Below are 13971 nucleotides of genomic sequence, written 5' to 3' on the forward strand. Positions count from 1 at the left end.
GAAGATAAGCAGCACTTCTCAGCAGGAACATACTGAGAAACAGAGATGAAAATTAATACTGAATTGTTTGAAATGTCAATCTTCTGAGTGAGAAAAGTGGATACCGTTACAGTTTAACTGCATTCTACCTTGTGCAGGAGAACAGAACCAAACAGAAATTATCTCCAGCAAAATGTAAGGTACGGGTTGGGGCACTTTCTTATGTGTGAAATGCACATCAATGAAGTGAAAAGGCACGTCTGTTGGGTGCTTGTTTTTTGGTGGTGGTGTTTTTGGCAGTCACGTTGAATCTAGGCTTTCCTGGGCCACCTCCACAAGATTTTGCAACTTTTATGACTTGTAGTCAGAATTTAATCTTAAGTAATAGCAAATGTAAATACAAACTTATAAAACCTATTATAAAGGCTTTACGGTTTATAAACCTTAAAACATTATATGGCATCATTTAAAATTACCGCTATCATCTAGACAAGCTGTCATGGTGCAATACTGAAGATGATTCTCTTGAGACTCTGGCATTTGAAATAGAAACACAGGCATTTTCCAGACATTTCCCCACAGGTTATTCTACTATGAGCAATAGCTGACCTGGGGCTGGGTTGTGGTTAGTATTGTGAGGCATCTTGATCTTATTTTAGGGAGATGAAACGTTGTGTGATTCTTTGACTTGGCATTACAATGAAAAACACATCTGTAAAAGTGGTATTCTTTGTTATCCTAGATCTGAGCCTGTATACAGTTATTTCTGTTGTTTTGAGTGACAATGAAAAATTGTAGTGCTTTTCAACTAATTGTCCTTGCAAAGTCTACTGAGCTAATTAAAGGGGAGCAGGACAGTACTTATTCTGCATTATCAGAACAACTTCTGATGGGATAGTACTTGCTTATCTTCAGTCACCCAAAAGTTGGCCATCGAGTCTCTGGCTACTTCTCTAGGTTCTCACAGAGGACCCATTCCACTGTAAGATGCAAGACTTTAGTTGATAGAAGTAAGTGGGATGAACACCTAGAAATGCCATTTTCTCTTTACTGTCCACAGCAGAAGCCTACCCGACTAGCTGAAACACCATTTTTTTTAGATGGTTCATGGTAGAGAAACATCCCTCCAAATACAGCCAGCCATACTTAGGCTGGAACTTAGGAAAGTTCAGATGTAAAAGACTTAATCTAGTCTTGAAAATGCTTGATCCTGATTTTGATACTACCAATGAGAATTCAGTTTTACCAACCCTGTTTTTCTCCCTAAGCCCCTTCACTTGAGAATGTTATTTAATAAGAAGGAAACCTTTCCTAACCTCTGTAATTACCAGGCCTGCTTGTCAGAAATATATTCGAGATAAACTGGAGCAAAAGGCAATGCACAAGTGGCTGAAGACACATGAAAAGTTAAAATCTCCTTGACACAAGGCTTTTACACTGTAACGGAAAAAATATCTAAGATTTAAACTTTTACCGGTTTATATTCTCAGCTAACTTATGGATACAACACTAGAAACCAGGGAGTCTGGACTTTGCCATACAGGTGTTATAAAACATTAAAGCTTAATTATTCATTTACCACCTTAACTAACATCTTTCTTTTCACTGATATAGACTAAGGAGCACCAGCTATTAATGCATGACCATAGCTTCCATTTCCTAAATCCACTTCTTGATGACAGCCTCTTCTTATTCAGGTATCTGTTTATTGTAATATAGGTTTTGCACAGCTCAACTATTAAACACAACAAATAAAGTGCAATAAAAACTGCCACAAACTAAACAAATTGCAGCATATATTCTGTCTTCACCTTCTTTTCAACAAATGTCTACAATTCCTGATTAATGCTTTCTGGCATCTTGTGCACTGCGAATTTATGTCAATTTAGCATTTCAGTGACTAAGATACGTTATAAGTCAATTAAAAATTAAATTAAAAAATCAGCGTCTCTCAGATCCTTGCAGATGTATGTGTGAGAAATTCAGAAGTGCTCACATTTAAAAAGGAGAGAAAACTGCATGTAGACACTCTTAAGTGGGATGAAAGCTGCATATTTGATTTAATCATCTCCCAACCCATCCCCATATTCTCTATCAACGTACATTACTAGGGCTTAGAATTTCTTAGAGCTGCTGTTCTTGTAACTACAAAAGTGAACACTATTTTCCCTTGGATTTATTACTAATACTGAAACAAAGTTACAGTCTTAAAATGTGGCCATGTTCTAAGATAGGAGAACCCCATGTAGTTATTTATGCTCCAGAAGAGTCACGTTCTGCTGTGAGAATGCAAATACTTGTTCCTGACATGTTTTCAGCCTAACAGCTGAAAGCAAATCTTTCCAAATGTGAATCAATATCACACTTTGAAATAACATACCTGACCCTGCTTTGAGTGCAAGGCTGGGCAAGATGACCACCTCAGGTTCCTTCCAACCTGAATTATTCTGCGAGTCTAACAATTCATTAGAGTTGTGAACTACTGATACATATTTCAGTCAAACCTTCTCAAGTTCAGCAATAAAACTTTGAAACAAACCCTAGTTATTTCAGGCACTCAAATAGATCCACACTGCTCATGAGATGGCAAGGCATACACTCCGTGGCAATTTACACAGTCAACTATAAGGGAGTCTAATATAGGTATCTTGGGCAATGAACTTTTAGACACCTAGTAAGATTAAGCAGGTTCCAACACACATTAAGTAACAATTTAATTGATACGCTATCCTTGAATTTTGTGTATATCTTATAACTGCATTACCAACAGATGAGTAATGAATTAAGAATAATTCAGTACTGACACCTTGTAGCCCCCAACTCAGGAACAATTACTAAAAAATGACCCCTGTTACAGGCCCTGATTCAGGACTTTATTCAAAACCTTGTGAAGGCGGCAGAAATTGTACCACTAACTTCACTTATCTGAATCATGCTTTTACAGCGATAGCCGCAAAAAGGATGTCTTAAGTATTGCAACACTTCAATTTATCTCATCGAACTCCTGAGAATCTAGAGCCCTGAATAGACACATGGATTCTCTACACATTTTAAGGGAAGACATACATAAGGCATGTTGCAGAGGCAATGAGCTCCGGTGCAGGCGTGTTCCACAGCGGAGCGGGGGATCACGGTGCACAGGGCGGTTTCCCGAGCCAGGGAAAGCCCAGGGGAGTGCAGAGACTCACCAGGAGCTGGCAGCTCCCATGAGAGTGGCTGATGAGGGATGGGCAGGGACAGGAGTAACGGCAGCCACCCCCTGCTCCCACAAAAGGCAGCCCCATGCAGCGCTGGCGACCAGAAGCGCTGCCAACAGGGCAGGCAAACAGGGCGCAGCACAGCAGCCAGGGAGGGCGCCTCTCGGAAGGAGGGGGATTCCACTGGCTGACTGGGAGACTTGGCATGCACATAACCCAGCAACTGGGCACTGTTCTGTGACCATTGGCACAGGTCGAGGGCACTCATCCTACCAGACCCTCAAGGCAGAATGGTAGACACTCATCTCAGAGCAAAGGCTGCAGCTGGGGGGGTCTGCACCATTGACCCCGGCAGTGGCCAATGCCTCCACCCAGACGGAGCTGCTGAAGGGAGAGGCCACAGTGCAGACCTCAGACTGCAGGACGTGCCTAGACCTTTCTCGTGGGGCAGGGACAGGCAGCAGACCTGCCTGCCAAAGGTGTGCCCAGGTGGACGACCTCCTGCAGCAGGTGGCTGAGCTGCTGGAGGCAGTGAGAAGGCTGCAGAACATCAGGAAGGCTGAGAAGGAGTTAAGACAGCTGGTTCCAAGTGCAGTGGACCCACAGCCACACAGCCAAAAACTCCCTCACCAGCACTCACAGAAGGGAGGGGGGCCAATAATGCAGAAGAATGGATGGTTGCAACAGCAAGGACCAGCAGGAGGAAGACTTCCCCCGACGCCTGAGGTGCCCTTGCAGAACCGCTTTACCACTCTGCAGACTGAAGAGGAAAGACCCAACACATCAGGAGAGAAGCTGGAGCTGAGTAAGGCAGCCCGATCTGCTTCCCATATAACAACCAGCGCAACTAAGAAAAGGTGATGGGGTGATAGTAGTAGGCGACTCTCTTCTGAGGGGTACGGAGGCACCCATTTGCTGACCTGACATACTCTCTAGAGAGGTGCGCTGCTTACCGGGGGCTCGTATCAGGGATGTCACCGAGAGACTACCAAGCCTCGTACAGTCCACTGACTGTTATCTACAGCCAGGAGAGTCTGAGGAGTATCAAGAAGGATTACAGAGCCCTGGGACTGGTGGTAAGGGACTTTGGAGTGCCAGTAGTTTATCCATCAATCCTCCCGGTCAAAGGGAAGGGGTTTGAAAGGGCCAGTTGAATCTGACGAATCAACAAATGGTTACAGGACTGGTGCCACAGCCAGGCTACTTAGGCCATGGGACTCATTTCGAGAAATCTGGTCTACTGGGGCTAATGGGGTCCCTCTGTCAGAGAAGGGGAAGAGCATCTTCAGTCATAGGCTTGCCAAGCTGGTGAAGAGGGTTTTAAACTGAAGTTACCTGGGGAGGGAAACCTCAATGCATCCCACTCTTACTAGTTTGATGCCAGTGCCAGCAATAGATGCCCAGAGCCTGGAGAAGGACCACAGGTCAGCAAGAGTGCACCTGAAGAGCAGCACAAAGGAATTCCAGCCACTCTAGCCAGTAAATCAGCTTCACTGGGGGCCTGACTTAAATGCCTCTCTGTAAATGCATGCAGCATGGGTAATAAACAAGAGGAGTTAAGAGACGTGCGCACGCCTGCAGGGCTATGATCTTATCGGCATCACAGAGATGTGGTGGGCTGGCTCCTATGACTGGAGTGTTGGAATGGAAGGATACAGCTTCTTTAGGAATGAGAGGCAGGGGAAACGAGGAGGGCATGTCGCCCGCTATGGTAATGACCACCTGGAGTGCATGCAGCTCCACCTGGGGATGGATGAGGAGCCAACAGAGAGCTTATGGGTCAGGATTAAGGGGAAGGCAGGGACAGGTGACATTATAGTGGGACTACAGGCCACCGGACCAGGAAGAACGACCAAATGAGGCCCTCTATAGACAGATAGGAGCAGCCTCACATTCACAAGCCCTGGTCATCATGGGGGACTTCAACCACCCCGACATCTGCTGGAGGGACAACACAGCAGGGCATAAACAGTCCGGGATGTTCCTGGAGTGTGTTGATGATGACTTCCTCCTCCAAGTGATAGAGGAGCCAACAAGGAGAGGTGTTATGCTGGACCTTGTTCTCACCAACAAGGAGGGGCTGGTGGGGAATGTGAAGCTCAAGGGCAGCCTTGGCTGCAGTACCCATGAAATGGTGGAGTTCAAGATCCTTAGGGCACTGAGGAGGGCACACAGCAAGGTCACTGCCCCGGACTTCAGGAGAGCAGACTTTGGCCTCTTCAGGGATCTGCTTGGTAGAGTACCATAGGATAAAGGCCTGGAGGGAAGAGGGGCCCAAGAAAGCTGGTTAATATTCAAGGATCACCTCCTCCAAGCTCAGGAGCAATGCATCCCAACAAAGAGGAAGTCAGGCAAAAACGCCAGGAGATCTGCACAGACGAACAAGGAGCTCCTGGACAAACTCAAACACAAAAAGAAAGCCTACAGAGGGTGGAAGCAAGGTCAGGTAGCCTGGGAGGAATACAGAGAAATTGTCCGTGCAGCCAGGGATCAGGTTAGTAAAGCTAAAGCTCTGATAGAATTAAATCTGGCCAGGGATGTCAAGGGCAACAAGAAAAGCTTCTATAAGTATGTCAGTGATAAAAGGAAGACTAGGGAAAATGTGGGCCCTCTCCAGAAAGAAATGGGAGACCTGGTTACCAGGGATATGGAGACGGCTGAGGTACTCAACGACTTTTCTGCCACAGTCTTCACCAGCAAGTGCTCAAGCCACACTACCCAAGTCACAGAATGTAAAGGCAGGGACTGGGAGAATGAAGAACTGCCCACCATAGGAGAAGATCAGGTTCAAGACCAACTAAGGAACCTGAAGTCCACGGGACCTGAAGTGATGCATCCACGGGTCCTAAGGGAACTGGTGGATGAAGTTGCTAAGCCACTGTCCATCATATATGAGAAGTCGTGGCAGTCTGGTGAAGTTCCTGCTGACTGGAAAAGGGGAAACATAACCCCCATTTTTAAAAAGGGAAAAAAAGGAAGATCCAGGGAAGTAGAGGCCAGTCAGAGGCCAGTGCCCGGCAAGATCATGGAGCAGATCCTCCTGGAAACTATGCTAAGGAACATGGAAAATAAGGAGGTGATTGGTGACAGCCAACATGGCTTCACTAAGGGCAAATTGTGCCTGACAAATTTGGTGGCCTTCTACAACAGGGTTACAGCATTGGTGGATAAGGGAAGAGCAACAGATGCCATCTACCTGGACTTGTGCAAAGCATTTGACGCTGTCCTGCACAACATCCTTGTCTCTAAATTGGAGAGATGTGGATTTGACGGAGGGACCACTTGGTGGATAAGGAATTGGCTGGATGGTTGCACTCAAAGAGTTGTGGTCAATGGCTCGATGTCCAAGTGCAGACCAGTGACAAGCGGCGTTCTTCAGGTGTCAGTATTGGGACCGGCACTGTTTAATATCTTTGTCGGTGACATGGACAGTGGGATTGACCGCACCCTCAGCAAGTTTGCCAAGAACACCAAGCTGTGTGGTGCAGTCGACACGCTGGAGGGAAGGGATGCCATCCAAAGGGACCTTGACAGGCTGGATAGGTGGGCCCCTGCAAACCTCATGAAGTTCAACAAGGCCAAGTGCAAGGTCCTGCACATGGGTCGGGGCAATCCCAAGCACAAATAGAGACTGGGCGGAGAATGGATTGAGAGCAGCCCTGAGGAGAAGGACTTGGGAGTGTTGGCTGATGAGAAGCTCAACATGACCCAGCACTGTGCTCTCACAGCCCAGAAAGCCAACCGTATCCTGGGCTGCATCAAAAGAAGCGTGACCAGCAGGTTGAGGGAGGTGATTCTGCCCCTCTACTCCTCTCTTGTAAGACCCCACCTGGAGTACTGCGTTCAGCTCTGGGGCCCCCAACATAAGAAGGACATGGACCTGTTGGAGCAAGTCCAGAGGAGGACCACAAAGATGGTCAGAGGGCTGGAGCACCTCTTCTATGAGGACAGGCTGAGAGAGTTGGGGTTGTTCAGCCTGGAGAAGAGAAGGGTCCAGGAAGGCCTTCCAGTACTTCAAGGGGGCCTACAAGAAAGCTGGAGAGGGACTTTTTACAAGGGGTAATGGCTTTAAACTGAAAGAGGGCAGATTTAGATTAGATACAAGGAAGAAATTTTTCACTGTGAGGGTGGTGAGGTACTGGAACAGGTTGCCCAGAGAAGCTGTGGATGCCCCATCCCTGGAAGTGTTCAAGGCCAGGATGGATGGGGCTTTGAGCAACCTGGTCTAGTGGAAGGTGTCCCTGACCATGGCAGGGGGGTCAGACAAGGTAATCTTTAAGGTCCCTTCCAACCCAAACCATTCTATGATTCTATGATTCTATGACATCTTATACACAGAACAAGAAGTCAACAAAATTCTTTAGCTAGAATTGTCCTCCTTTTTTTTCAAGGGTGAGTGATCAAAATACTTCCAGTCTCTAAAAACACCTTTTATTTAACCACAAAAATACAGGCCAAGAGGCCAAGAGAAAGAATGGTGCTCTTGAATTACTAGTGCAATAACAAAAACATTGTTATCAATCAATATATCTCAATCAACATTGACCCAGAATAGCATTAGAAACCACTGTCAGGATAAGAGAAAATTGACAGAAAGACATGAAGCACAAAACTGCGCATTAAAATTTTATAAATTTTACCTCCAGCTCTGCATTCACTCCAAAGCCTGTACCCTGCAGACTTATCACTAAACAGTATGAAATGCAATGCTAATACAAGTTCCAAATTGCACTTCAAGAGGGCAAATCCTATATTGTATATATTCTGCTGTACATGAATAGTGACAATTTTCTTATCTGGGGCAGCTTGAAAAATCAGCTTAACTCTTCTGAAAGACCACCTACTGCACTTTAAAATGCCACAGTGATTGTCATTTAAAATCAAAGGTAAATGCCGTGCATATACAAGAACAATGCAAATGCAAATTTTGGGGACAGAGATTCATCCTTTAAAATTTCACTGACAGGGACAGTCTGTACCTGCCTGTGTAGGTAGAATAACAAGTCACATAGTTTTCAATTAACTGTACGTTTCATATTCTCTTTTGTTAAAGAGGTCGTGGATGGCAGCAGAGAGGAAAACTGATGGCTGTGTTTCAGATAAAATAAAGATGAAGCAGGCTTGTTCCCCAAGATCGAATGGGCAATCTTGTTTCGGAAAGCCTTCTCGCATGGAGAGTGGGGAGAGGGACTAGCAAGAAGGGAGGCTGCTGCACCAGCGCTCGCTGGGAGACTATAGAGAGGGAAAGAGAGTTTGTCTAAAGGAGGACACAGGTCTACAGTGCAGGCTCAGATAATCCACAGAAAGTTTCCTAGAAGCCCAGAGGACTGCATGGAAGGTGTTTGAATCAGAAAGCCACTGAAGGTTGTTCGAGCAGACTGCAAGGAAACAATACATCCTGCAAAAATGCTGTTTACAGGAGACGGATTTATTTTTAAACCTTTCTGCCCCACCCAGCTGATCGAAGTTTCCTCTATTGAAAGAAAAAACCCTTATTCCAAGTTAGCAATTTTTGACATCATTTCAACATAGTGTGGCTTTAGAGAATAGAAGTCTGTAGATGCACTCGCTGTAGGGAAGATGGTGGGACGGCTCTGGCGTGAGGCGCTGGCCTGACTGACGTCCTGCTGTGGCACTGCCAGAAGCAGCAGGTCTGCAGGTAATCCTCAAGTTAAAAGTGACATTCCTGGGGGAGGGAGAATAATGCCATATCCTCAAATTAAGGCACCTATATATCGCTGAGGGACACAGAAGGGTGGGTTTGTTATTCTACTTCCCCCTCCTCCCCCTTTTTTTGAGGGAGAGAGGGAAAGGGAGAAGGAAGGAACCAGGGGATGACATAACTGCACAGAGGTCATCAACAAAACTCTTGGAGGACCTGTGGGACAAAAGTGATTTTCTTCTACCTAAGTGAACGATCAAAAGCAAAAAAAATGTGACTTTTGGCCAACTCAGAGGCATCTAGTGGATATGGGGGGAGAAGCTAATGGTCCTATGAAGAAGCTTAGCAGAGACAGAACCTGCTTCGAGGAAGGAAAGCAAGCCTTCTGAAATGCTTACAGAGCATGTGAAAAGAAGCGGAAAGATGCTGGGGTACCAGAGGGACACAGGAGCTCTGTGCAGCCTAGACTGCTGAAACCGAAGAAGAACAAAATAGACAGTATCAGCAGTGGGTCTTTTCAGACCCACAGCACCACTTCCCTCAGCTGTGGCACTGCTGGGAGAGAGAAAAGTCTGATAAACCTTCCCATGGCATGCACTCTTGGGAAGCAGCATAGAATGGGTACTATTTCATGCAGACGAGGGTCCTGAAAGGCAAGTGGAAAACGAATGTGATCTGACCGTGACCAGGAATGCACCTGGGCAGTAAGCCCAAGGAGAGGAAACCGTGTGCTGGATTACCTAGTGCCAGTACTATGTAGGCCAGGTTTACCATGTCTTTGTCTGAGTGCAGTTTAATTTTGGGAAGGAGAAAGATGAATATGCCTTCTGTCTCAGCCTAGAGACACATGGTACAATGCAAAAGCAATGGAGAAGGAGAAAAAAGAGGGTCCTATTAAGGACTTGGAACATGCCTGAAATGAAACCCAGGAAGAAGACCTCAATATAAATTAAGAAAATACTGTTATGGGGATGGCTCAGCTAAATTATAAGAGAAGCCTGGCACCAACCTTTAACAATATAAAAACACACTTGACAGATCTGTGCGAAAAACAAAACAGACTGGTCAATTCAATGAAGTCTAGAAAGAAACTTCTGGTCATTTTAAAAAAAGGGTCTTTTTGTTTGTTTTGTAGTTTGGTACAGGTGAGTCTGGATTTTAGCAAGCTTTCTGATGCATTTTCCAGATGCCTCAACACTGATTTATGGGCTGCTTGGCAGCAGCAGGAAAAGATATTTCTTTCTCTGGCACATTTCAGTAAAAATTTGTCAGCTGGGAATGGAACCACACCATCACTGAAGAGAAAGCTTTATAGATGCATTAAAAAAACCCAACTCAATTCTATTTACATAATTTTACTATATATACGGTTGGAAAATTCACCTTTACAAAAGGTTATCTTAAGGGGTAATTCCAGTTCATGGAGTAGAGTTTGTCACTGCAAGAATATGATGCACCAACAAAAACTGCAAAGAGGAAAGATAACCAGTATGTTGATTCTGCTTAGGCAGAAAGATGCTTGAGCCACTAACCTCAAGAAGCTCCGTTTGAGTCCTCCTTTCCATAACAACAGCTAAGACATCTTAGAACACATGGAACTGCAATATTCACAAAAATGGACTGCCTACAACATGAGCTGAAATCCTTGACAACTCCAAGTGTTTAGCATTTCTGAAAATCAGCTCTGTGATATGCCCTATTTGCTAAAAAATATTCAGGAACAAGAGAAATAATGACCGCTATTACTGTTTCTTTGAAGTTCAGTGATGAAAGCCAAAGAAAGAACATATAAAGATCACAGCTGAAATGGATCAGGAATTATAGTCATAAATTCCCTGTATCATTGGCATGTTTGGACTTTTTTTGAACTGCAGCAAATTTGTATTGCAGTTATAAAGTACAATTCCCCAGAATCACCCCATGAATAACTTAAATCTGAGCAGCACTGCATAGCCATTACAGGTTGGCTACATAAATAAATTTATTAGGTAATTATTTTCAACAGACTTTTTCCACCTTTTTTAAATTCATCTTTGTTTATATCACATGTTCTCCAAGAATTCCATAAAATATTAAAATGTGGAGGTTGCGTAAGCTTATCCATAATTTACTGAATATTTTGAATGGCACATCATATTAACACAGCTCCATTTTCACTTGTTTAGCCTTACTTTCCTAAATGAAATTTGCATATTTGGGAAGGCAATAAAACTTTCAATTAAAAAATAATCATCAAGCACAGAAAGGTAACCATATATGGTCTAATTCATGGCATTACAAACCATGTTTATGCTCAGTAAATTCAACTGTAAAGAGTTTTTTGTGATGTCAATAAGTAGGGATAAGAGAATGCAGAAGAAAACTCATCATGAATGTGGTTTGTGAACCCTGTAGAGGAAGTCCCACAAATAAAGGAATAAGATGTTAAATAATAGAGACTATGACAGTGTAGACTGAAAGTGGAGGTGGATCATGAGAGAAAAAAAAAAGAAAACAACAAAACCCCACTAAGAACACATATGAGGCATCCTGCTTCCTGAAAGCTGAACACAATACATCAAACAAATCCAATTTCATGCCAATTTTATCAACTATAACGTGAGCAAAAGCTGAACAAGCAGGCTGGTCTTGCAGGTAAAGCATCAGTCTTGAGTTCAACCCCTGGGCAATCACAGCAGGTTCACACTATTCACCAACCTCTACTTCTATTTGCTTTACAACATTTTGTCAGTGAAGTCTCTCTAGTTCGTACAATACATGAGGGGAGCGATTGCCTTGTTTTAACAACTTGCAGAGCACTGCTGTAATGAAGCACTAACCCTGAGATAGCACTGGATAGAAATAATAAAACATTATGATCAAAGCATCTATTTGTGGAATTCTGTAATTAAAAGCAGAGGAGGAGAAGTATGCTGTAATGATAACAAATCAACAAGTTTGCAAAAATGAATAAAAAATATGCTCTTAATGTACAGAAGAAGCAGAAATAATTTTGTCATGACTGTTAAAATTAGTTCAAAAACAAGGAAGTGATTATTTTTCAAAGACAGAACATGAAAATAAATGTTCAACGATCCACAGTGTTTGGATTAATTTCAGCTAAAAAACCGCCCAAAACCCTAAACAGAATTAAAAAAAAAACCCAAACCCCAAGATGTTTGCTTACCATACCATCAGAATTCAGGGGCAACAATATTTACGTAAATTATTGTCCTCTTCCTTAACTGCATATGTGTTTGTGAATCAAGCATCTCCCAGTTCTCTTGCTGGAGCCACTAATCTGCCCAGTAAATTCCTGGAACCATCTTAAAATCTTTGAGATTTGTCACTTCATGACCCCATAATTACTTGCAATAGATAATCTGAGGATCAGGAGTGGCTGCTCTGCTTGGATCCTCGATCTGGAAGATGCAAGTGCTACTGCCAGCCTAGGAATGAAGTGCTAAAGCAGAAAAAAGCCATTGCTTTTCTTCTGGAGATTACAGTATGACAGATCATGAAACATTGCATGATGTTTAATTAATTTAACAATTCCTTGCAATATAGCACTAAGCTGTCACATAAAATGTGAATATGACACATTAGAGAAAGAATTAAAGAAATTGTGCTAGAAATGTGAGGATAATTGTTTTCATTGTGCTCATTCTGCTGCAAGCTGGAAAAAAACCCCAACACACCCACCGAATATATAGACTGTTTGGAAAGAACATACCTATTAACTCCTTATTTCTGACATCTAAGGCCATGTTTCGTAAAGCTGTAGCAACTGCACATACCACCCGGTCATTGTCTATTCGAAGGAGTTCCACCAGGATTGGCAGTCCTTTTTCTTTGCGGACAGCAGCACGGATATACACTGACCACTGTAAAGATACATGGGAGAGCGTGAAGAAGAAAGTGAGAAATCCACTACAGAAAGCAAGGCATCTCAGCTTATAACAGATACAGGGTAAGGGCTAACAGAAGCATGTTGATGCAAACTCAAAAGAGAGGAAATAATGGCATTTATGATGCTGGGCAATGACCTGATTTGGAAATCTGCGCTAATTTTTTATGGTGGCAGAGAAATTAAATGATGAATTGACTTTACTCCTAGAACACCTGGTTACATTTTCACAGCCCAAGTCTGCAGACCACTTGCTTTGCATTAGCATTTTCTATGCAATATCTAATGATGCTTGTTCACTGCTAAACCAACAAAATTTATATTACAAAATATATATTACAAAACATGTTCAAGAGGTCTGAGTATTTCTTGGTCATTACCATAAGAACTATTCAGTCTAAAACCATGAAAATGCTGTTATAATTTCTCTTGTGATTGACAACTTGTTCAGAAGGAAAGATGAGGACCAACTATATGTCTGGCTTTGGCACCTATAGCGGTCCTAACTGGAAGACTATTGTACATTGAGGAGTTAGAGATTCGCATAAGAGTAGACCTGAGGCAGGCGTGGGCCTGTGCTGTGCCGTGCTGCGTGTACCACATGGCTGCAGGATACGCCCAGCGGCTGATCGTATCGGAGAAGCTTGTAGGCATTGCCTACTACTTGGCAGCTAGTCATGACACCACTGGTATGCCCTTGTCTTTATCTCAAAATGAAGAAGCATATTCTTATGTGAACATCCTTTTTGTTTGACAGTAGAAATGATGAATAGAATTGTTTACTTCTAAGAAAATCCTCTAAGAGCTGTAAAGACTATCGTGCCAGTGAACTTCTCCATGGATGGGATCTGTGCAGCGTACCGTGACGAGGAGGTCCATCCAATGCTGCACACCTTGGGGTTCCCAGCATCTGAAGGGATGAAAGATAACTATACTATCCTCTTTCTCATTCTACTGTTAGCTCCAGAAGTTGGAAAAAATGTAAACACGACCAAAAGTGTGACCTTGTGGTTTCAAAATCTATGGGTATTGCCAAATTTGAGCTGTTTTAACACCTGCAAGATCTGCAGGTCTTCTTAGCATAGCCCGCTTCAAAACAAGCCATCTACTAGGCGTATATTCTGTGCCACATCCCAAACTCTTCTCTGGAATTTTCATAAAGTTCACGTTCATGCTTCTCGTACTGATAGCTGAAAGGAATTTAATTGAAGCAGATCCTTCTATGCTATGGCATGGGTGCTTATCCT

General features: G+C 43.5%; 1 protein-coding gene across 7 annotated transcripts in view; it reads right to left on the reverse strand.

Annotated features, from left to right (window-relative positions):
- CTNND2 (catenin delta 2) overlaps positions 1 to 13971 on the reverse strand; it is a 690230-nt gene that overhangs the window by 69631 nt on the left and 606628 nt on the right. For all 7 annotated transcript variants that reach the window (XM_087760877.1, XM_087760884.1, XM_087760869.1 and 4 more), the window contains one exon: positions 12551 to 12701. In XM_087760877.1, the coding sequence (XP_087617003.1) occupies positions 12551 to 12701 (151 nt within the window). The remainder of the gene's footprint in view (positions 1 to 12550; positions 12702 to 13971) is intronic.

The sequence above is a fragment of the Nipponia nippon genome, unplaced genomic scaffold (assembly GCF_047370975.1).
Source record: "Nipponia nippon isolate SJK-2023a ecotype South Korea unplaced genomic scaffold, ASM4737097v1 scaffold_1, whole genome shotgun sequence".
NCBI lineage: Eukaryota > Metazoa > Chordata > Aves > Pelecaniformes > Threskiornithidae > Nipponia > Nipponia nippon.